Below are 20,345 nucleotides of genomic sequence, written 5' to 3'. Positions count from 1 at the left end.
CACAAGGAGTTGAAGCCTTGTGCAGAGAAGTCACTGTGACTGGTGATGTTACCTTCAGAGTACAAAAGCTTCCCCCCATCCTGTATAAAACACTGTCTCTAAACGCATCAACGCCAGAAGGACTGAAACTTTCCAGTGCAAGAAATAAAGAACCAAGAATAAATGTCAAAGAGAAGCTTCCCTGATGGCTCAGTTTTTAAGAATCTGCCTGTCAACGCAGGCGACATGGGTTCAATCCCTGGTCCACGAGGAACCCAAGTGCCACGGAGCAACTAAGCCCGTGTACCACAACCACTGAGCATGTGCTCTAGAGCCAGTGCTCTGCAACAAGAGAATCCAAAGCATTGAGAAGCCTGCAAACCACAACTAGATATTAGCCCCCGCTGCCCATAACTAGAGAAAAGTCTACGCAGCAAGAAAGACTCAACACAGCCAAAATACATAAATATAAACTTACCAAAAAAAAGTGAAAGAAATATGTTACAAGGAAGGTGGAGTGGTCAGGATGAGCCCCTCTGCACATGCTCACATGCTCCTGACTGTCCAGGCACAAAGAGCACCCCAGCACCAGCCTGGCCTCTGGCACCCCACGAGGAGGCAGTGATGACAGGTCCCTGGCCAGCTGGGTGCACATTTAAGCAGTCAGCTGGCTGTGCCTGCAGTCATTGCGGCCAGAGTCTGGGGGCTCCCCCAGGCATTGTGGGGGAGTCTGAAGAGCGGGGCCAGGGAGCAGGAGGGAGTAAAGCCCACACATTCCAGGATACTTTAATTAGGAAGCCCACGCAAGTCTTCAGGGTCAACAGGATATGTTGAGAGAACTTCTGTGGGCATGTCACTGCAGGGCCACAGATCCCAGGTGACAGAAGGGCCTGGTAGGCAGTCCTGCTCCCACCAGGGGCCATGAGCCGAGCATGTGTGACACCCGAAAACTCAGGACATGGGGTGCAGAGGGCAAGATCAAGCTGACCATGAGGAACCAGTGCACCACGGGTGATATTCCAAAAGACAATGATGCAGGATGCCCAGCGGGCAGCATCCAAATGGAGGGGCTGTGCCCTGAGGCCCAAAGGCTACAGAGTCGGACCCCACAGCCAGATAGACGCCTGGGCCAGCTGGGAGGATGGTAATTCAAGCTCTTCTCTGGGTGCGGCCTAGGGCTGGGGGAAGGCACTCGCTCCCATAAACCATCAGGAGCGACCCCTGCCGCAAGCTCAGGCTTGTGCTCACCTGCACACGCATGCAAACACACGCACCCAGCAGTGCTGAGGGCAGCTGGAAACTGCTTCTATGCTGGGTGATCCTTTCAACTCTTCTGTCCACTTGACATGTTTCATGATGAAACACGGAGGACCCACCCTGCTTCTCTCCCAGTTGTGGACCTCAGGAGGACATGGGGGTCTCCCTGGAGCCTCGAGATGTGGGGGACAAGGGAGCAGGGCAGGGTGCCCGCGCATGTCAGGCGAGGCCTCCCTCCAGGACAGGGGACTCCTGCTGTCTTGGGTCACAATTGGAGAAGCTCTTCCATCCCCTCTTCCTGAACAGGCCAGACCTGCTCTCCCACCCTAAGCCAGAGCCCAACTCCCCAGGGACCCAGCGGTGGTGATGAGAACACGAATGAACATCAGTCCTCATGGATGTGATGCTCCACAGGCACCAGGATGCCCCGGGCACCGTGAAGGGACGCCCCATGGGCTGCTGCATCTGAGCAGCGCAAGACCATGATGCAGTTGCATCCCTGCTCCCTGTACCTTCAGCGGTCTGGAGGCTTCTCAGAGACCACCCACTTGGGGACAGCCCTACTCAGGTTTGCCACAGGCTGGGGGAGGAGCTTGGGACACAAGAAGACCCAACACCTTGGCGTTTCTGAAGGGTGGGGAGGGGAGAGGAAGAGGTTGGGGAGAGGAGGGAGGGGAGACCAGTGAGGTCAGCAGGGTCAGAAGCAAGAACTCAGCCTTGGCACCTCCATTTCGGCCTCTGTGTGGACTGTCAAGATCCCCCACGAGCTTCTAGCCAGACGCCATCAACACTCCCTACATAAAACCATTCATGTTGCCCCAAGTCTGCACACTTTCACACGCACAGGGAGTACACACCCTTCCTAAAGGCTACATGGACTCTGACTCATAATCAGAATGGAAGCTCAGCTTTCAAGCTCTCATGATCTCTCCCTCCAGAGGTATGCCCAGTAGTCCCACAGCGATTCTGAGACTCAGAGCTGGAGAGGTGAGCTCCCCTCCTGGGCGCATCTGGTCTCACCTGGCCTTGGGATGGAGAGTAAGAGAGATGGGGGAAGTGGCAGCAGGCTGGGGCCAGGCCTTGAGGGTTCAGACACAGGAAAGGCCTGGGCAAAGCCAAAGGGCTGGTCTGGGCAGCCCCAGCGCCCCGAGGCTGAACTTCCACTTAGTCAAGTTCCAGTATGAGACACACAGTTAAGTGCGCAGAATGTCCTTGAACTGAGAAGTTACACACTGTCCACGGGAAACCCAGACAACCTGGATAGCCTGCAACTCCCCTGCTAACCAGGTCCCCACCCCAGTTTCTCAGGCAGCTGCAAGCTCTAGCCTGAGCAGTGGTGGGGTCCGCTCTGTTCACTGCACGTGCTGAGCTGGGAGGCGCCCTGCCTGCAACCTAGGTGACAGCAAGAAGGACAGATGGACCCTTCCCTCCCACCCCCAAAGCCTTCCCACTAGGGCTGGATCAGAGGATGCTAGTCAGGACCCCAGCACGCGTGATCAGGACCGCTGCTACACGGCCCAAGTAGGATGGACACGGGACAGACGCGGGATGGACGTAGGATGGATGCCGAACGGACGCGCAGAGCAGGGAGAGAGGGATACGTTACCTTCCTTCATGTTTGCAAACCGCTCCTTCAGCTGGTGATCCACCTCAGGACCAAAGGCAAAGTTATTCACAAATACAACACTGCAAAACAATGCTCCAGTTGAGTGCCGGGTTCTGCGTGCACACGCACAGAGCTGCAGCGCCTCCACCGCAGCGCTGTCCGCACCTCCTCCACAGTGGGGGCACGGGCTCAGGGCCCACGGGGCGTGACAGCTGCCCCAGGTGCCACCAACACGGACCCTGCAGCCAGGTCCCGTGACAAGCAGGCTGCTGGCTCCCTGGGGAAGGCCTGCACCGACATGGGCATCCCCGAGGCTGGTGCATGGGCATTACAAGGTGGGCCACCTGGGCAAACGGATGAGGCCACCTGGGCAGGAAGGCAGCACAGACCCATCGAGCTACACTTGGAAGGGAGCCCACCACCTGAAGGCCCAGCACGAAGTTTTTCCGAGGCAGGGCCTGGCCCAGGCTTCTCGTTTTTCCAATGTTCTCTGGAGTCTGAGGGCCTGAGGCGCTCTGCCTACAGATGCCCACTAGGCAGCTGGGGGCTGCTGCCCCACCCAGGGTCCCCCACCCCTTGGCCATCCTCTGTCCCCCGGCTCCTGTCCACATGGGGGATCCCCCCCAACCTGGGTTTCCCTCCTCGTTTGAACGTGACAGAGTAGGCAGCTGCCTGCCGGCCCCATGATGCTCCTCCTGAATCTCGGCAGAAGGACAGTCATGGGGCCTGATCAGGGCGAGGACACACTGACCGCTGTGAGAAAGTGGCAGTGGGAGCCCTCAGCTGGGGGCTAAGCTCTCCCTGCCCCTACTTGGGAAGAAGCGCAGGGACGGCGAGGTTATGATGGGCAGAGCCCTGATGAAACCGGCTGGCTGGGAGGCCTCCACAGGGAGCAGGGACACAGCCTGGGAAGGCTGGATGCCAGGGTCTCAAAGGGACTGGCCAGGAGAGGGCGTGAACCAGGACAGAGCCTGGGCTACTCTGACTGGGGTCACCCGCAAGGAGACAAGGCAGCTCCAAGGCCTGTGGAAGTTGGGGTGAGGCCCCCTAGCACAGAGGAGCTGGCTGGGGTGGGGGGACACCTCGACTGGAAGCAGAGTGCCAAGGGCATCGTCTGGGGAGCTGGCAGAGCCTGGGGCCTCGAGGTGCTCCAGGCCAGGTGGACAATGGGCAGCCAAGGCTGGGGAGTAGGCCCCTCAGCCAGCTTTTCGTCACCATGACCATGGAGCCCAGATTCAGCCACAGGGCCCCACAGAAGAAACCCAACAGCAGGTACGACGGAGTCCCCACACTCAGACTGAGGAGGACACCTCAAGCCAGCATGTTCTCTCGAGAAAAGGGGGATAGTGTGCCCGCCTCAGGGGAGACGTCCTCACTGAGATTAAAGATGGGGTCAGACCTCTGTGAGCAAGAAGATGATGGCGGGGCTCAGGGCGCCCTGTAACAAGCACGTGTGGAAGGAATGGGGAGGCGAGTGTGCAAGGTCAGAGAGAACCAGTGTGACCCCTCCCCCAGTCAGAGCCAAGAGCGTGTGACACACTGGCCCCTTGGTCACTGAGGCCTGGGGAGCCTCCCCTTAGTTTCATCAACACTTGGACTCTGTGGGTGTCGCCACCGCTGCCACCAGATGTGTGAGCACACGGCCCCACGGCCAGGGCCAGACACAGCCAGGAGGATGCCCATCAGGCTCCAGCGCAAGGGACACAGAGGCAGAGCCACCAGCAAGCTCAGGACAGGTGGTGGTGGCAGTCTGGACGCTGCTGTCCAGCCCAGGGAGGCGGGGGGGTGGGGGGGTGGGGCCCTGCCTGCTGGTGTGACCCTCAGTGAGGGAAAGCCACATCACCCCTGCCAGCCCGGCCCCTCGGCCCCACCCCCAGGCCCCGGCCGTACCTTGTGTTAGCAATCCGTTCTCTCCACTCCTCCGAGAGGAAGTCCCCCCTCTCCAGCTGAAAGGAAATAAGAGGGACAGCCCATCACTTGGGGTCTCGCTGCCTCTGTGTCCCACCCACGTTTGCCCCCCAAGAAGAGATGGAATGATCAGAGGCCCTGACTGGGAGGATGTGGGAAGAGGCCAGGGTCACAGCCACACACTGACCATGCACGTGGACACAGCTGCCAGAGCACCGGAGAAGGTGCTGGAAAGTCCCAACAGCATGTCCATGCATGGCCAGCAGGGGGCGCCCCAAGGTGGCCGTGTGCGATAGAGCTGGACTGCAAGGGCTGTGACAGCACCAGGGCCCCCGGGTGCAGCCCAGCACCCACACTGCTGCAGGCGGTCTTCCCGTGGCGGGGGCGTCCTGACGCTTCCAGTACCGCTCCCACCACTGTCTCCCTCAGAGAACTAATCTCATTTTGCCTCGAGGCCAAAGTGCATCTGAGACAATACAAGTCTCGTTAACCTCATTGTCCAGAACTGTAACATTTCAGAAACTGAGAAATCTGGTTTTATGATTCTTCAAAAAATGTTATCATCCCACCCCCAGTGTCCACCCACGGGAACATCTGCACACCCGTGTCCACGAAGCACAGGTGTGGACAGTGCACGTGTCCCTTGATGGACAAGCAGATATACACATGTCCCCCACACCCAGGAGCATCCCTCAGAAGCCCTGACACTCGCTACCATGTGGATAGACCCTGAGAACATGATGTTCAGTGAGAGGCAAACACAGAAGAACACACAGGATGTAATTTCACTGATGGGAAACATCCAGAACAGGCAGGTTCAGAGGCAGAACACCCTGGGGGAGCAGGTAGAGGTGACTGCTGACAGCCCTCATCTGCACTCCCACCAGTGCCCCCAGGTGACCGGGAGGTCCTCCAGGCAGTGATGGGGCAGCACCGCCCAGCAGGCCTAGCACCCAGCAGAGGTCCTTGCAAGGGGCAGCACCCAGGCAGAGCAGCTGCGGGTTCAGTACCCTCCCTGCACATAGAAACCACCTAGCATGGGAGGGGCCGAGCCTTGCTGGGCAGAAGAGAGGTGGCCATCCTAAAGGGTCTGGGAGCTGGCGGAGGGCTGTGCATGTCCAGGGCAATCATCTCTGGGTCTCCCAAGTTTGCCACCACTCCCGGCACACAGCCCAGAGGAGCTGGGCACCGATTCAAGTTCAAAATCCTTGTGATGCTCTGCAGGAGAAATCTCATTATGCGGGCCCAGGGCTGTACCCTGGGGAGGGTGCTCAGCGTCCCCACACCGTCCGTGCAAACACCTCCCATCCTCTTGGAGTCTGGGGTCTTGGCCATGGTAGGTAGAGACACCGGCATGACCGGCACCCAGAGAGAACGGGGTCTGTGTGAGCCCCCCGGGGGACCACACCTCCTTGGTGCTGTTGCGTCTCACCTGGGCACGGGGTCTGTGTGAGCCCTCCCAGAGACTGCACGTCACTGGTGCTGTCGCTTCTTGTCTGAGGGAGTTCAGCGCACCCTACTAAAAGCTCATGCCTGGTCCTGGGACTCACCCACCGCCTCCTTCTTCTATTTGCTCTGTCCTATCTCTAACATACCAGTCTGTGAGGACAGCCGACTGCTGTGTCCTGGGCTCCCTCAAGCCCAGCCTGATGCAGCTCCTCTCTGTGGGGCTCACCCACCCAAGGAAAACCACTGAAGCCACAGCACCACTGCTCTGCAGTGGCCTCATGTTCAGGGCAAGAAAACAGCCATTGTCCCACCCGCCTGGCCGCCTGGCTACCTACCGCCTCTTGGCACAGGCAGGCCATAACTGGTTGAGGACAGGGACTGACCAGGCCAGCTCTGTGTCACTGAGGCCCGCGTGCCCAAGTTAACAGTGACAGGAAAATAAGCATGGCCTTCCTGTCACCCCCACCGAGGACAGTGACTGGCCCAGCTAGCCCAGATCTCTAGCTGCAGAGAAACGCGCGGGGAGGAGGGACACGCATGGCCCCACCCCACACAGCTGTGAGGGCTGCCCCGCATGACCGCCCTTCCCCCGACCAGGGAGACCCCCAGTGTGCTCCTGCTCCAGGCCACGAACCAGACGGGGCAGGCGCACCCCTCACCTCACCACAGGTCTCCTCCTATAAGCCATTACCCACACCACACGGCACACGTGCTCCCCGTGCAGAAAGCACTCCCTCCCAGGGTGAGAGCCAGCAACGGGTGCCCCAGACTCAGTCACCCTGCCACCTGCCCTGGAACAGCCACAGGTGCAGATGCAGCACCCGACTGCCAGCCAGTCCCTCGGCAGCTGATGTGTGCTAGAGCCACCGGAAGAGAGCAGGGCTCATGCTCTGGGCGGCCCATCAGCAGCACCAGGCCCCTGCCAGCCTGACCACATCAGCCCGAGGGCAGCCTTGCCCACTGGGATCCACACTGCCACCTGGCCGGGGGCACCTCCTTCAGCGGCACTTCCGAGAACTCACTGCCACCCTGGCACAGGAAACCTGCTTGTGCCAGTCCCGCCACCAGGCACCAATGGCACGCGGTCACTCAGATGTTCCCCAGGCAGAGGGGACATCCTGAGGTTCTGGGGACACAGGCAGGAGCTGGGTAGGGAGGGCCCAGGCCTTCAACAAGAGGAGGGGACCCAGGAGGAGGTTCTGGCGCCCGCAGATAAACACATTGGTTGGGGTGCCTGCCGTCCCTCGTCTATCAAGTGATGGAGGCAGGACTCTGCCTGCCGATCAGAGCGCCTGCTCGAAGCCACACAGAACCTCGGGGAGGGCCTCCCCAGACCCAGCACGCGAGCTCCCGCCAAGTCCAGGCGTTGGGCAGGTGCTGTCACCACGCCTTCCTGAAGCAGGGCTGCCTGGACACCAGAGGCACTGCCGGCTGCCACTCCAGACACGGCAGCCAAAGCCACGACTTAAGAGTCCTCAGAGCCAAGTTCTGCTCACAGCCGCCTCGTGGGGCCTAAGAGCAGGGCCCTGATGAGTGCCTGGCCGTCAGGCAGCAGAGAACAAGGTTTCCATGCAGGGGACCCCTCCAGTGCACCAGCTGACATACCCCCACCCCTCAAATCACCCTCCTCTCAAATTGTGCTGCCGCCCCATGTTGACAAGAGAGGGAGGAAGGAGTGGTGACCCATCAGGCAGGCAGCCCACCAGCCTCACCCCCACCTTGGCCTCCAGCCATGGGCATCGTGCCAGCAGCTAGAGCCACACTGTGAATCAAGCACCACAGGCCGCTGCGGGTCCATAGGGCATTCTGGGGCCTGAGTCAACCAGGCTTTTACACCACATGTTTCAACCATTTGGCCCTCTCATCAGAAGCAGGAAGCACTTTATAATTTTAAAAACCTGTGTTTTAGGAGGTCGTGAGGTCTTAAGAAAATGGCAAGCCATCCAGGAACTCTTATCGGCATGCCAGTGGGACTGGGGACAGGACAGGAAGAAGCTTCTCGGAAACAGAAATGAACTGGACTAACTTCCCTCAGCCTGAGCAACAAACACTAGAGGACTGCAGGTGCAGGAGGATATGGGGGCGGGAGCAGAGCAGAGCGCCCGCCGAGGATGGCCGCTGATGACACAACGGAGACGGCTCAGCAGAGAGGGACAGTCTCTGCAGCAGATGGCGTGGGACGGCTGGATGTCCACTCACAGACAGATGAATCTAGACCAGACCTCACACCCCTCGAGAATTATCCCAAAAGAAACCTTTCACTGAGGAGAAGAAACCTGTAAGAAATCCCACCAAGAGAAAGGGGAGGGGAGCTGGGCCCACACTGTAGAAGGGCAAGTCCTGGCCCAGGGAAAACAGGGCAGAAGCAGAGGGTGATGGCTGACCTTGTGACGTGGGGTCAGCATCACCTGGATGCCAAAGTCAGACTCACAAGACAAGGAAACCAGTATCCCCCTGGGCTGCAAATAAAAAGGAGCTATTCCCAGGGCCAGATGGGGTTGACCTCATCCAGCCAGGCCTGGAAGGCTGGCTCAACCTTCAAACATTTTATTCTATGGAGAAAAATGAAAACAATCAACAACCACAACCACAACAGTCACCCAGAAGTCACACCAGCAACTACAGCAGGGCTGCAGATAAAGGCCTTATCATCTTTTAACAGACCACATACAAAGTCAACGGCTCACCTCCCCAAGTAGCCAGCCCGTCACCGAGACAGGAGAATGAGGCTGGAGGCCTGAAGCTACTGGACTCTGCGCTGACTCCCACGATGCTATCATGGCAGGGTGCTGCTGAGAGCAGACCGGGGGTGGGGGTGGGGGGACGGCAGCGTGGAACAGAGCAGAGCAGAGCACCCACCGAGTATGGCCGCTGATGACACAATGGAGATAGCTCAGCAGAGAGGGGCAGTCTCTGCAGCAGATGGTGTGGGACGGCTGGACGTCCACTCACAGAGAGATGAATCTAGACCAGACCTCACACCCCTCGAGAATTATACCAAAAGAAACCACAGACCTAGAGATGAACTGCACAATCAAGGACCACATATAAGATATCTTAATCCAGGTGAGCTGAGACTGGACTTTCACATCAATACTGAGGGTGCAATCCCTGAAAGGAGAACCGGTCAGGTGGCTCCAGGGCCAAAACCCCGTCTCTCCTGCAGGCCCCCCACCCCCTGGAATCAATGCACCATTCTATTCCCTGAGGCAACAAGGAATGCTAGCTCTGGCCCCACAGCCCCTGTCCCCCAGGACCCCCAAGAGCAAGACACGAGCAACTTCAGGAACCTTCAGAGGGACCAGGAAGACCACATCACAGCCAGGTGGAGCTTGGGGCCCTGGGGGACCTGGGACGGGAAGTGAAGTGTGTGCTGAAGAGCTGGTTTGGGACCTTCCCCCTGCGATGGCCCGGCTGCAGTCCTGCAGGTGGAGGCTGCATGGCAGCCCTATGTCCACAGGCCACTGAAACCGGCAGTGGCTGACAGAGCCCTGAGCACAGAAACGCATTGGAGCTGAGAACATGGGGTTGGACACCCCAGGCAGGAGGAGCAGAGAGAGGCGAGAACATCAGGATCCAGGAGTGAGACCCAAAGAACCTCAGCATTGAAGGCCAAGCTGATGGATGTGGGGAGAGGGGCACAGGGGCAGCGGCACCAGGCCAGCTTGTTGGTGGGGCCTCACTGCTGCAGGCAGGGAGGAAGCAGGAGAAAGATGTCCTTGGCCAGCCCACACCCCGCCACCCCCACACGCGGCCCTGAAAGAGCTGGTGCTCCCGAGGCCTCGTTGGGTGCCCGAGGAAGAGAAGTAGGGCCGAAGGAGTCGACTGCCTACAAGGCCCACAGCAAGGAGGATGCAGGTGGCCGGGAGGCAGTGAAAGCAGTGGGGAGGGGGCTCCGAGCAGGGAAAGGAGGGGGCGGCGGGTCAGGGGAGGCGGCGCAGAGGGCGGGGCTGCACCCTTAGCCAGGGGGCATGGAGCGATGGCACTCACTGTGTATTCTGCATGCTTTTTTCCATACCATTTCATCCACTTCCTGAACTCTCGGTCCATGGTCTGCAAAGAGCCAAACCAGACAGCCCGTCAGGGACCCGGCGGCCAGGAGGGCGCCCCTGTCCTCCCCATGCCCGCCCCGCTCCAGGGTTCCCAGCAAAGGAGCCTGACTGCAGGAACCAGAGTGGGCAGGTGGGTAGGTGTGCAAATCACAAACTCTAAACGGTTTCCCGTGGCGACAAGACCACTCAAGACGCGCACTCCTCAGACCTTGCTGCCTCCCCTACCCCAACCCCTGGCAGACCCTGGCACAAGGGTGATGCCAGCTGACCCCCAGCACCAGGGGAACCAGGGGACACGGCCGCAATGGTCTTTTAGGGACACACGAAGCAGGGACCCCCTCCCCCGCCTCCCCTCAACCCCAGCACAGACTGCCCCCTATCCTGCAGGTCACTGCACACCAAGGCTGGAAACAAAAGCGACACAGATATGGCCGCGCCTGGGGCCCAGAGCCACTCACCTCCGCGTACTTGGCTGGGATGTCAGCTTTCTCTACACCATAGTGATGTTTGCAGTTGGTGGCCGCGGCAACCTGCAGCACGACCTGGCCCACACCTTCAGGGAGAGAAAGAGAGAGGTGTCAGACGCACAGCAGGACACACCTAGCCGCTGGGGCCATGACAACAAGATCATCAGGCAGAGGCCACAGCTTCTCAGAGAAAGTCCCCGAGTGCCCTCTGGGGTCACAGAGTGTGTTCAAATGCCCCAGGCCATGGGCTGAGCACCACCCCTATCCCCACCCCAGCCGTGCTCCATTTCATCACAAAGAAGATGCTCTATGGCCACCCAACTGGGACCTGCCATGGTCCACGGCCCCACGGGACATTCACTGTGCACACACGGACACGGCTTTTCGAGGCACAGTGACCCCTGAGAGGAAGCCCCCCCAACCAATGAACCATGTTCCACCATCCACCTGAGTCAGGAGTGGCCCAGAGTGGTGGTGGGAGACCCCGCACAGCTCACGCCCACAGGACACGGCAGGATCTGTGGGCACTTAGCTCACAGACAAAGGAGGCTTCTGAAACTGTCCCTCCTTGAACTCGGGCCACATGCACTTTAAAAAAAGTGTCAGGAGCCCCAGGATTTCCCATTTTGGACAGAATAGAGTCCGATGATGGAAACAAGCCTCTATTTGGAAACATATGGTAAACAGGGAGAGGACATGGGGTCCCTCCTGGCGGACAGAAGCTAGGGAACGTGGGGTCTGAGGAGGCTGGCAATTCTCAGAAATCATAAGCCTTCTGACACACAGGGGAGTTTTACAGGCTTTTCTAGAAATGACCTTCAACCATGTGCACACTTATTAAAATATTAACTGTACACTTAAGAGTTTAAGCCAATGACAATGCCACCAGAGAAGCCATCTTTGTCCGTCTGCAGGGCCCTTCTCGAGTGTTAAGGCCACGCCATATAGGACGGGACCTTGGGGTCTGTGAGTAGGTTATGGGGGGCAGTGGAGACCCCAGAGTGGTGTGCTCAGTGTTCCTGACAGAGCAGCCCAACCACAGGCCTGGGAGTCCCTTGGGCAGCCTGTCACCTGCACAGTCCCACCAGGACAACTTGGCCCATGGCTTCTTCATTCAGGCAACATGGCACACCCATGGGCCCCCACCAGGGCCCAGCCCTCGGAAACTCTCCTCATAAGGAGGCCATCCTGCAAGCACAAGGAGTGGGGGAAGGGGTGGGGGGGGAGAGCCCCCACCTACCACTGCCCAGGTCCACGAACAGGTCATCTTCGGTCATCTTGATTTCATCGATCATCTGGGCGACTAGGTCGAAGGAGGTCTCCCCATACACCTCTGGGGAGAAGGGCTCATAGTTGTTGAGCTTCTCAGGGTCGGTCACTGAGTGGTTGTAGACCTGCTGCAGGATGTGCCGCAGGAGCCCCGTGGACGGCCGTGTGTTCAGCTTCATGGGCTGTGTAGTACCCTTCCACTGCGACAGGGCACATACACAGTTTGCAGGGCCACACCACCCAGCCCGCTGCCCCACCCCAATGGGGACACAAGTGCGCAGGAGCGTGTGTGAGCCTGCGTGTGGATGCCAGTGGTACAAACCTATGTGCATGTGTGTAGACGGAGTGTGTGTGGGTACAGATGTGTGGGGGCGTGCGTGCACGCACGTCCACCTGGGACCTGGGCAGAGCAAGCTCCCCAGCACTGCTCTCCCCACCAGCTGGTCTGTTCTGGTGCCCAGAGCACCCGTGGGGGAGAAGCCCCAGGAAGGTTCCCTGTCACCGGCTGGCTCAGCACGGCTCCCAGAGCATCCACAAGGGCCAGGATCGCCTGGCAGGCAACGTGGACAGCTCAGCCCCAGCCATCTGCATCGACACAGTTCCAGCCCCAGGCCATAGGGTCCACACCCTGGGACACTGCAGACCCTACACCATGATTTGATGGGCAAGAAGGGGGCCTGAACCACAGCTCGGGGGGCCAAGACGATGAGACAGGTCCGAGGTGAAGGCGAAGGCCACCTACCAGCTGGTGGATGCTGTCGATGGCCCGGTTGTACTTGTCACAAAGCCTCTGCATACTCTCAAAGCTAAAACAAGCAAGGGAAGGCACTGGTCACCGCTGGGCTCAGAATAAGCCACCAGGCCTCAGGGGAGGGGGGCAGAGGCCATGGGGCAGAGCCTCAGTTCACTGTGCCCTGAGGGCTCGGGTGAGGAATGAGCTTCACAGCTGTTCACAGAACAAGGCAGGCAGACCAAGGCCGGCCTCACCCCCACCTGTAGATGCAGGAAGTCCCGCTGCCCCAGGGCTGGGGGACAGCTGGGTGCCAAGGGCCACTGCAGGCAGGGAGGGCTCCTGGCTCTGCTAGTCGGGTGGGAGGGGACGACAGTCAACACCCTGATCCTGCAGATGGGGGTCAGCATCCGCCTTCCTGCCAGTGTGGCTTCTATTTACCTAACAGTGTGAACTGCTGACACTCGCCCAGATACAAGCATCCACGTCAGCGATCCAGTGAGGGAGTCGTAGACCTGGCTTCTCCCCACACCAGGGGGGAGTGTTCATTGAAAGCCCCCAACCCAGGGTCTCCCAGAGAGTATCTGGGGCATCCGTGTTTGTCAGCACTGGCACTGAGTGGCCCAATGCCCACCACACAAGGGGTCTGCCCCGGCGTCTGTGCTGCACGGAGGAGGGGGTGGTTACTTGGGGCGTGTCGCCACCCACATGCTGGGCAGCAAGATAGCTGCTCCCCAGTGAGCACCAAGAGGCTGGGGACCCCTGAGATGTACACAGAGACATGGGGGGGCACCCACGGAGGCACCTACCCACAGCCTCTCTTGACCTGCATCAAGACCCCTCGACCCTGGGCCCTGGATGGACCCCAAGAGCTTAAGTGCACTTCCTTTTCTAACAGAAGCAAAGGGATCTAAATGGACCCATAACCACATGGCACGTTCAGTCTCTGAGAATAGCAGCAGAAGCTGAAAAGCCAGAGACCTCGAGAACGGGAAAGAGCAGACATGGGCGAAGCCAGTGAAGCCTCACACAGACAGACAGTGAGGGGACACGCGGCTCTAATACGCCGGGAGCAGGCTGACACAATGAGGTGGGAAACCCATTCTGGAGGAGCTAACTGTATGCTCAGGGGAGGAGTCCAGCCCAGTGCCAGCCCAAAAGGGACCCTGGGAACACAGGCCAGTAGTGGGCAGCCAGGGCAAGTGCCGACACTCCCACCTGGCCGTCCCCAGGGAGAAAACACGTACTGGTTCCCAGATTCCTTCCTTGTGCTCCAGCTTCATGTCTCCGTCAGAGCCCCTGACTACACCCTGGTATACCTTCTCCTGGGAGAATGTGCACACATGGAGGCTCAGAGGAGCCTGGCACCTGGGCCACGCAGTGCTGGCCCTGCCCTCACAGACCCCTGCTCTGGGCAGGACGCTGAGGTCACATGGATTGCGGGGGGCGAGGATTCGCCATCAGACAGCGCCTGCCCTCTCCCAGCCCGGAATCCTTTCAGTCTGCTTAGGAGCAGCGAAACTCCCCCTCCCATCCCCTTGTAAGCACTTTGGAGCAGAAGCGCCTCTCAACACTCCACTGCTCGAGCCAGGCAGTCGGCCCTTGACCACCAGGAAATGTGAACCGTGTGGATCTCGAGACGTTCAAGATTAGTGTCCACAGGCGCCTGCACCCTGGGGTCAGGGCCAACGCATGCACCCAGCCACCTGAGCCTATAACGGCCACCTGTGCCAATTATCGGACTGGGAGGAGGTGGGAATTGAGGGGAAGGGACTAGGGCTGACTGAGTCCAGCAAGTCCTCCAGACACAGAAGTGAGACCACTCGGCCTGCGTGGGGCCCACAGGCACCTTGGGGCCACCTTCTCCATCAAGAGCAGTCACCTAGGCCCATAGCCTGCGAGTGATCAAAGCGAGCCTGCCAACAACTGAAAGAGGCAGGAGAGTCTCTCAAAGAAAAACAAAAAGAAATTCCAGGCAGGCATTCCAGACCCGGCCTCGCCCTTCCCCACCCACAGGACTCTTCTAGGAGATCCAGGATGTGCCTGAGGAAACTGCAGGGAGCAGCCAAAACTATATGAGACCTGGCTGGAGCTGGGGGCCGAGGCTTGAGAAGCCAGGCCAGCGACGGCAGTCGCTGCTGTGGAGAGAGCAACTCCAGCTCTACACACGCCGATCCCACTTTCCAATTATGTCCTCACTCTGACAGCCTCTGCCAATATTTGATAAACATTTCCTACCAAAATAACTCTGTGCTGGCTATGGCCAAGTCTAAAAGGAAACTTCCCATCAGCCTGCAGTGTCGAGGAAGGTCTAAATTTAGGCTGTGTCCACACACACGGAGCCCATCCCCAGTGGAGACGCAGCCCCGGCACAACTCCGCTTACCTTTTGGTATCGTAGTCAATTAAAACGTAATTCTCCATAGCAAGCTTGAGATCCGGGATTTCTTCACAGACCCATCTGAAACGCAAAGGAAACTAGTATTAGTGCTCTATCTTCTACTCTCAATGCTGTTCTTAAACACTGTTGACTCTGCAAATACTAAAACAAAACATTCTGGCTACTCAATTCAAAATGTGAAAGAGTGAAGGAAGGCGTGACTTCAAAACAAACGCTGTCAAGTGTCCTTAGGAGGATGCTGTCCTTATGAATTACACAAGTTTCACGTTGCTTCATGTTTAAACGACGCTGGCAACACATTGTATTCAATGGTTTTAACCTGTTACAGAGTCTAGGACACCAATCAGCTTAAATCAGAGAGTCTGAAAAGCAACGCATTGACCAGAAACAAAAGGGAACAATTATTTGAAGAATTAACTAATCCCAAGACAAACAACAGGGTTTCTTCAATAGCCGGATTTCTCTGGTGGTCCAGTGGTTAGGACTCGGCGCCTTAACTGTTGAGGGCCAGGGTCCAATGCCTGGATAGGAACTAAGATCACCCTCACAAAAAATGAAAACAAACAAACAAAAAATACTGCAATGGGAAAAAAGAGATGGAGGGGGAACACGCTGATCCCAAAGTGTAACCCTGACTGGATCCTGATACAATCGTGAGAAAAATTGTGAAAGAGGAATCATCACGACAGAGCTTACAGAGAATAAAAGGAAAATAAAGGATATTACGAAAAACGGCATGTCAATAAACTCAACAACTTAGGAGAAGTGAACAAATTCCTTAAAAGATGCAAATTACCAAAACTGACACAAGAAGCCGAACACCTGAACAGTGCGACACCTAGCACAGAACATGACGTGACTTTCTCCCATAACGAGACTCCCAGCCCACAAAGCTTCGCTGGCGAAGTCTGCCAATCACTGGAGAAGAAGTGACACTGACCCTTTCCAGCTTGGGGAGGCCAACGTTGCCATACCTCCAAAACCAGAGGAGGACAAAGCCTTGTAAAGATGCAGCTGTTAACCTGGTATCCCTCAAAAACCCAGACACCAAACTCCTCTAGAAATGTTAGTAAGCCCAAGTCAGCAACACATAGTATTCCAGTGGAGTTTATCCCAGGAATGGAAGGTTGTTTAGCACTCTAAAGCCAGTCACTGTAATTCACATCACTGAGAGAATAAAGGAGAAAAAAAGAAAATCATACAATTGTCTCAACACATGCAGAAGACACACACGATGAAATCAGTTTCTATTCACAATAAAAACTCTCAGGAAACAGGAGTGGAACGAGCCACCCCCCACCTGATGGAGGGGCGGGGAGGGCTGGAGGAGCTGCTGTCCCTTCGCTGCAGTGGGCTCTGCCAGGAGGGGCCCAAGGAGGCCAAGGGCTGGAAAGCAGGGAGGGGCAGTTCTCGCACCGTGTGTGCCCGCCCGCCCCGGGGACCCTCTGACACACACACGGGCCCTCGCCGCTGGGCGGCCAGAGCTCCCACGTCAGGGGTCTGGCTCCCCTCTCTGCGAGATCCACCCACAGTCCCCAGGGCTGGCTGGGCAGTGCCAGCTCCCTCAGACCCAAGGGAACCCAAGTCACTGTCCCCGTGCCATCAGTCTCTCTCCCCCGGGCGTTCGGAGCAGAGAGCTCTACCTCTGGCGAGTGCTTCTCTAGCACATCTGCTTTCCTTGGGAGGGCATCCACACCCCAGCAGCAGGGAAGGACTGGGGCCTCAAGCCTTCTACCACAGGGCCCAGACAGCATCACACAGCAGGAAAAACCAACCAACAGCACAAAGGCCGGGAAGGAAGAAGCAAAACCAACCCTCCTCATGGAGGGATGCCACACAATTCAGTACATGGACCAACCTGAAGAGTTTATGGAGAAGCTACCAGAACTCGTGTGGGTTCAGCAAGGACACAGGATACAGGTCAACAGTACTTAGAAACGCCAGCAACAAAGACTTTAAAACAAGAGAAGTTTTATATGTTACTCAAAATAACATTCAAACATAAATACTTAGGGATGACCTTGACTTCTACGCTGAAAACAACAAAACATTGCTGACAAAAATTAAAGGCAACATAAATAAACACGCAAACAAAAAATGCTCGTGAAATATACGACTAAATATTATTAAACCTCCTCCTCAAACTAAACTGCAAAGTGATTCCTCTAAAAAAGTTCAGTTAGGCTTTTTTGGAGAAACAGACAAACCAATTCTCAAACTGACATACAAGGGCCAAGAATCTAGAAGAGCCAAAATAGTCTTTAAAAATAACAGCACTGGGACTTCCCTGGTGGTCCAGTGGCTAAGACTGTGCTCCCAATGCGGGGGGGAGGGGGTTGGGGCCCTGGTTGGGGAACTAGATCCCACATACCGAAACTAAAGATCCTGCATGTCATCATGAAGATCGAAGATCCCTTATGCTGCAAGTAACACTCAGCACAGCCAAATAAATAATAGACTTCGCCTAGTGCAGGGGACGAGAGTCTGATCCCTGATCAGAGAACTAAGATTCCACATGTCACAGGGCAACTAAGTCCACATGCTGCAACAACAGAGCCTACGCACAGCCAACAGAAAAAAAGAATGAGTGTGGTATTGGCAGAGAGGTGAATAGACAGATCAACCATACGGGACATGGAATCCAGAAGTAAACCAAATTTTAACAAATGATTTTTGACCAAAGCACCAAGGCAATGTGATGGGGAAAGGAATATTTCAATAAATGAGGCTGGAAGAACTGAATATTCAACAGGAAAAAAGAATCTTGACCCCCATAAACACAAACTCACGTTAGACACAAAGATTAATTCACAACTGATCTTAAAACCTGGATGTAAAACCTAAAACCAAAGACATTCCCCCCCAAAATGGGAGACTAACTGCCAGACTCTGCAGGTAAAGGTTCCTGGCTATGACCCAGACAACTAACCATCAAAGAATGAGTTGATAAGTTAAAAACTTCATCAAGATGTCATTAAAGTTGCGGTCAGCCATGTCTATCTCATTGGACACTTGCAGCCGCAATATGTTAGGAATCCCTACAACTCAGTAAGAAGACAAACAACTCGATGTCTAAAAAGCAGCACAGCACAAACTCCTCTCCAGGGGAGGAGACCAGAGCTCTCTGGGGAAGCGGCCGACTCGGGCTGGGATGCAGCAAACTCAAGATGGCTGTGGAGCATCTTGGGGCTCCAGATAGTGAGGCTGTGCTGGGAGCGGGCAGGGTCAAGTCAAGGGGCCGGGGCACAAATCCAGAGAGCCTCCCAGGCCAGCACGGGAAAGACTGAGGAGCAAAGCAGGTACAGCAGAAGTGGGCTAGGACCCACAGGATGAAACCAGTGCCTACAGGGGAACAGCCCTTCCTCCCAGAAAAGCTCCAATGACTAATGGGGCAGGGGAAGAAAGCAAAACAGAAGAGTCTTTCGAATCCCCTGGTAACTAGTTCTCAGCGGTGAGATTCACCTCTGGATCCTACAATCAGTTGCAAAAGTCCAAGAAGAAACAGGATCTCTGCACAGTCTCCAAGGATTTCCCCCACGATTTTTATTAACTAAAAAGGGGAAAGCAGGAGCTTCCCTGGTGGCTCAGTGGTAAAGAATTCATCTGCCTCTGCAGGTGACACAGGTTCGATCCCTGATCCAGGAAGCTCCCACATGTCACTGAGCAACTGAGCCCATCTGTCACAACTACTGAGCCTGTGCCCTACATACTAGGACCCGCAACCACTGAAGCCCAAGGGTCCTAGAGCCCATGCTCCGCAACAAGAAAAGTCACAGCAATGAGGAGCTTGTCACTGCAACTGGAGAGTAGCCCCCATTCTCCACAACTAGAGGAAAAAAGCCCTCACAGCAATGAAGACCCAGCAGAGCCAAAAATTAACAAATAACTTTCAAGAAAATGGGGAAAACGGTAACTTTACATCAAAGAAACCTGGAAGACAGCACCTCAACTGCACGGTCTGGGTTAATATCACCACGGCAAGGCATGCAGAGGCCACAAGCTTCTTGCTGAGCTCAGAGCTCTTACCAGGAACACTTTTCTGTACCCATTCCATGCTGTCTGGAAGCAGACCACACATGACATTTTCATCCATAAGTATTTCAGTATTAAACTGTAGAAGTTATGGCCTTTTCCTTTTTTTTTAACCTAACAGTGACGCAACTGTTACACCTAGGGAAAACGCCACCAGGAACAGTAGAGCATGTTCTCAAACTTGTACTGGGCGTCTGTGAGGAACTACAGCTAACGTCACCTCCATAGTGTAAGACTAAATCTAACATCCCTGCCCCAGAGATGAGGGAAAAGATAAGAATGCAACCTCCCCCAACTTTATCACAAAACAGTCTCAAAGGTCCCAGCCAATTCAGTAATGCCAAGAAAAAGAAATAACAGATGATACAATTATTTTTATTTCCACAGCAAGTCCTAGGAAATCTACAAAACTACTACTAGGATTGATGAATTGAGCACAAGGTCATGGTTAACATACAAAAATCAATTGTATTTTACCCACAAGTAGCAGACAAACAGAACATGAAATTTAACACACAATCCCACTTAACAGTAGTGCCAAAAGCATGAATGAGCCAGGAATAAATCTAACAAATGGTTGTCCAAGATTTCCATGCTGCAATGCCAGAGCGCTGCCAAGAGAAGAACTAAAAGGCCTGAGCAAGTAGAGAGACATACCATGTTCATGGACTGGAAGACTCAAGTGTGATGGCAAATCTCTCCAAAATGACCTACAGATTCAATACAATTCCTAAATAACTAGTGCAAAAATCAACAGGCTGATTCAAAAATTTACATGCAAATGCAAAGGAGGTGGAATAACCAAAGCAACATTTAAAAATAAAAATAAAAATGGAGGACTTCCTGCAATTCCAAAGCTTACCATAAAGCTGTGGTACTGCCCAAAGGACAGAGCCATGTGTCAGTGGCACTGAAAGAGATTCTAGAAACAAATCACCTCATACACTGTCAACTGATCTTTCACAAACGTGACAAGGAAATTCCAGAGAGAGAGGACAGTTTCATCAACAAATGCTGCTGGAACTACGGGACGTCCACATGCAAAGCAATAAGCCTCAACCCATGCTCTGCACCTCATGTAAAAGTTTACTCAAAGTGGATAAAAAGATGTAAACGTAAAACCTAAACCATAAAACTTCCAGAAACCATGGGAGAAAATCTTTGTGACCTCAAGTTAGGCACACATATCTCAGTAT

The 20,345-nt window shown here is 55.6% G+C and overlaps 1 protein-coding gene across 36 annotated transcripts in view; it reads right to left on the bottom strand.

Moving 5' to 3' along the window:
• DOT1L (DOT1 like histone lysine methyltransferase) overlaps positions 1 to 20,345 on the bottom strand; it is a 49,648-nt gene that overhangs the window by 16,131 nt on the left and 13,172 nt on the right. For 25 of the 36 annotated variants that reach the window (XR_014056619.1, XM_081499972.1, XM_081499995.1 and 22 more), the window contains 7 exons: positions 15,103 to 15,177; positions 12,730 to 12,793; positions 11,959 to 12,187; positions 10,710 to 10,804; positions 10,190 to 10,252; positions 4,733 to 4,788; positions 2,843 to 2,922 (listed from right to left, as the gene is read on the bottom strand). Coding sequence is in view for 35 of the 36 variants with exons in the window: in XM_081499964.1 (XP_081356090.1) it covers positions 2,843 to 2,922; positions 4,733 to 4,788; positions 10,190 to 10,252; positions 10,710 to 10,804; positions 11,959 to 12,187; positions 12,730 to 12,793; positions 15,103 to 15,177 (662 nt within the window). In the remaining variant the exon portion in view is untranslated. Of the gene's footprint in view, positions 1 to 2,842; positions 2,923 to 4,732; positions 4,789 to 10,189; positions 10,253 to 10,709; positions 10,805 to 11,954; positions 12,188 to 12,729; positions 12,794 to 15,102; positions 15,178 to 20,345 lie in introns of all 36 variants that reach the window. The other 11 variants (XM_081499979.1, XM_081499983.1, XM_081499982.1 and 8 more) reach the window with 3 other exon arrangements.

The sequence above is a fragment of the Giraffa tippelskirchi genome, chromosome 6 (assembly GCF_054371585.1).
Source record: "Giraffa tippelskirchi isolate mGirTip1 chromosome 6, T2T-mGirTip1v1.2.pri, whole genome shotgun sequence".
NCBI classification, from domain to species: Eukaryota; Metazoa; Chordata; class Mammalia; order Artiodactyla; family Giraffidae; genus Giraffa; species Giraffa tippelskirchi.
The sequence above is the reverse complement of the archived record's forward strand: the minus strand, read 5'-3'. Positions and strand labels throughout refer to the sequence as shown.